Source organism: Taeniopygia guttata, chromosome Z, assembly GCF_048771995.1.
Source record: "Taeniopygia guttata chromosome Z, bTaeGut7.mat, whole genome shotgun sequence".
In the NCBI taxonomy this organism is placed as follows: Eukaryota; Metazoa; Chordata; class Aves; order Passeriformes; family Estrildidae; genus Taeniopygia; species Taeniopygia guttata.
Genome location: NC_133063.1, coordinates 69,500,194 through 69,504,081, shown reverse-complemented (window position 1 = coordinate 69,504,081; position 3,888 = coordinate 69,500,194). Strand labels below are relative to the sequence as shown.

At 48.5% G+C, this 3,888-nt stretch overlaps 1 protein-coding gene across 1 annotated transcript; it reads left to right on the top strand.

The window, feature by feature from the left end:
• The first annotated feature begins 311 nt into the window (after positions 1-311).
• Positions 312-3,246, top strand: LOC115491233 (relaxin-3-like). Its single transcript, XM_030258857.4, has 2 exons — positions 312-600; positions 2,543-3,246. The coding sequence occupies exons 1-2, from the start codon at positions 390-392 to the stop codon at positions 2,908-2,910; spliced, it is 579 nt and encodes a 192-aa protein (XP_030114717.3). The 5' UTR covers positions 312-389; the 3' UTR covers positions 2,911-3,246.
• The last annotated feature ends 642 nt before the right edge of the window (positions 3,247-3,888 follow it).

Below are 3,888 nucleotides of genomic sequence, written 5' to 3'. Positions count from 1 at the left end.
CACTTTTTCAAAGCCTGGACTCCTCTCCGGGTAACTGTGGGGCAGGAGCCCGAGGAGGGAGTCCGAAATTGAGGCGTGGCGGCGTGAGGAGCCGCGACAGCTCGCCAGGGCAGAGAGAGGGCGCGGCGCTGCCCGAGGGCTCCGCTGCTTGAGGCGCAGGGACGCCCGGCGGGAGGCGGCAGCCGCGGCACCGGGGAAGGGGAAGGGGAAGGGGAGGGGGCCGGGGCCGGGGCCGGGGCCGGGGCGGTGACTCAGCGCCGACCGCGGCGCATAAAAGGCGGGCGGCGGCGGGGCTGGGCTGGGCTGGGCTGGGCTGGACGCCGCGGTCGGGGGCCTTGTGGCGGCCGTCGGGTCTGCTGGGAACGCGCCCGTGGGACGGGGCCGGCGCGATGGGGATGGCCAAGCTGCGAGTGCTGTGCGCCGCCGTGGCACTGCTGTGCGCGGCGCCGCCGGGGCATCCCGGCGCCGTGCTGCCCGCGGGCGAGGGGGACGGGTACGGGGTGAAGCTGTGCGGCCGCGAGTTCATCCGCGCCGTCATCTTCACCTGCGGCGGGTCCCGCTGGAAGCGGCTCTCCCTGCTGGCGGCGGAGCCCGCGGCCGGTGAGTGTCCCAGGAGCCAGCCCGAGCGGCGGGCGGCTGTCGGGGCGCTCCGCTCGCTGCCGAGCGACGGCAGCGCTGCGAGGAGGGATGGGGAGGACGGGAGGGGATGGGGAAGGGCGAGCGCCCCGCGGCGCCTCTCGCTCCTCCCGCCCTGCGCCGCTGAGGGAAGGTCCGCGTCCCTCTCTCGCTTTCCCTCTAGATCCTAGCCGGCATTTCCGAGACTTTTGGAAGGACGACCTGAGATTCAGAGGGAAAGGGACTGCAGGCGCTGGGGCATTATTTGCCGGGATAATCCGCAAAGTTTTTGGTCAGTTCGGAGGTACCTCCGGCACGGCTGCCGGCCGCGGAGGAGCTCCTACTATAAAATCCGATAAAACCACGCTTCTCCCCTCTCTTGGCCGTGGGGGGAGATCTGATGCGCCCTGGGGAGCGGTGGGGAATGCCTGTCGCTATGGCTTCTCTGCCTTCCCAAGGCTCCGTAATTCCTCCGTCGGCGGAATGCAGTGGGGTTCCTGCCGGGGCTTCCCTCCCGCACTGGAGCCCTGGCGCCGCGCTGCCCGGCAGAGCTCCCGGGATGTGCGGGAGCGCCACGGGCGTGGGATCGCGCGATGTTCCCACTCTCGGGGGCTCCTCTGCATCAAAGAGTTGGCACGCTGGGGAGCACGGACTCTGGTGCGCCAGGTGACAACCTTTTGGGCTGTGTTCTCAAGATGCGGTAAATGTAATAGTAATTTTAAGTGATTAATTTGTGTTGGTATTTTGAATACTGAAAAAGAAGCCAGTATTCTGGGTTTTCTGGGAATTTTTGCCACTTCCCCCCCCCCCCCAACAGGTTGAGTAAAAGATAAAAGTAACCTTTGTAATTATAACAAATTACTTACATACAGCTTCTGTGGGGATTATGTTCTTGCTTAGAAAATTTTGCTTTCCTTTTTGTTAATAGCAGCTTCTGAGAACAGCAGTCACTAAGGAGCCTCCACTGTGCTGCATAATGTCTAACTAGGAGACTTCTCCACCCTAAAGACTATCAATAGCAGTCACTGTCTAATTACTAAAGTAGCTACAGCTACTTTTATTTTTGCACCTACTCAGGCAGCTGTTCTATCTGAAAATTATGTTCTATATACTAATTAGCCATATTTAAGTAAATACAAATGTTGCTGGATAGTCTTACATTCTTTCAGCTTTCTGAAACAAAAAATTAACTGTATTAACAGCACTAAGGTGACAAGACAAAAGAAGCTGTTTTTCTTCACATTAGCAATGCCATTTGACTTGCAGAAGCAAAATCAAGAGAAATAGTGTAGGGTGCAAGGAAGTAGGGCTGTATTTTTGAGAACATTTTAGTCAGTGAGATGAAGCATGTCATAAGTAAATGCTGCAAGCCCCTGATATGCCTTGAGAAATGAAAGAAATTAGAGGAAGGCATCAGTTAAAAATAGCTATAGAAAAATGCAATCTAGGAATCAGTTTGCATACAATCTTTGCTTATTTAGTCCTTCCTACATTTGTTCTTCACTTGATGCTACTTTGCGTGGTTGTGCACAGGAGAGGAGAGGTCTAATCTAATTCATCCAACACAAGACACAGCTGTGTGATGTTTCTGGATACATGCCTTTACAACAAAATTCTGATTCTGTGGAAAAATTGAGACTTTATCAATAACACTGCAGTTGTGACAGGATGCCTTTACTTCAGCTACAGTTGTTTCTGTGTACTCTGCATGTCAAACAGGAGGTGTAGACTTTAAAACATAGATTCTGCTAAAAGTAAACTACAAGTACATCATGGTGTGGAGACACTCAAGTACTGACAGTTCTCCTGCATAACAGTGTGTCACTTATTACTAACTGAATGGGTTTTGTTGCTATTTCTTAGAGCTGTGTAATCCTTTTGATGCTCCTACAGTCTGAATTTAAGATAAGTCTTCTCTTTAAACCAGATTCTGCACAAACAGCAAGTAACAAACTACTGGGAAGCTTCAACCTGCAATCAGTTTTGGATCCTGAAGTGGAGCAGCTGCAGAGAAGCAGCCCATTTCTTGGATGGGAGACGTTTAAGGACTTGTATAGTTTAAATTACTATAATGAATATGTACCGGTGGCAGGTGACTTAAAAAAACTTGTTCGCCAGGTAGAGGAAGCCGTTCAGAAGGACAGGGGGGGAACAGGAAATGAAAATCCTATGGAATCAAGCAGCTACCTTTGGGCCAGGTATCCCAGAAGAAAACGGGAGTCTCTGGGTTTGGCAGGAATGTGTTGCAAGTGGGGCTGTACAAAAGCTGAAATTAGTACTATATGCAGAGTTTAAGATCCTCTCTACACTTATGCATGAAATTAGTGTTTGTTACAGTTTGTTACTACTTGGTTGATTACTTTATGGAGGAAGAAAACTCTTGCTGTATTTTATCTTGTCTATATGTGCTGATCAATATAGCTGGTTTTCTTTTAAAAAAGCCCAAACAACAAAACAAAACATAAATGTAATTGCAATGAGTTTATTTTGCTGTAGTAACTTCTAATCTATATTTTTTACTAAGTCTTTTCATTTTAATGTTGAGCCTTTACTCTTATATTATAAATGTATTATACCTTTGTAACACTTTAAGAAGAACTTCAATATTTCAATAAAATGTAATTATGCTAAGTGTTGCCAAATTATTGTTCATCTGTCAAAAAAACCTGAATATAAACTCATAGAATGGCTCTTGTTGGAAGGCACCTTAAAGATCATCTCATTCCATCCCCCCGACATAGGCTGAGATACTTTCTCCTGGATGAAGTTGTTCAGAGCCCCATCCAACCTCGGCCTTTAATACTTCCAGGGATGGGGCATCCAAAGCTTCTCTGGGCAGCCTGTTCCAGAGTCTCACCTCACAGAGAACAATGTCTTCCTCACTACCTAACCTAAATTCTCCCTCTTTTAGTTTGAACCCCTTACTTCTACTGCTACTAAGTGACTAATGAAGAGTCCCACCATCTTCCCTGTGACATCCTACAATACTAAAATGGGATTCAAGGTACAAAGCTGTAGAAAAAGAATATTTTGCCAATTGAAATCCCATTTGACACTGACTCAACTTGCTGGTTATTTTGACCACACTTTTTACACTTCCTTGTGCTTACAGAATTGTTTTTATGCAGTGTTATCTTTATAGAAATTTTACTGCAACACAACACTTGCAGCCTGAGGTTTTTTTATATTTATGCTTAGGCTTAAATAGTTAGAGTATTGACACTTCAGTTATTCCTTGTTTACTTTACTTGCCCTTTTTTTCCCTACTGCTGC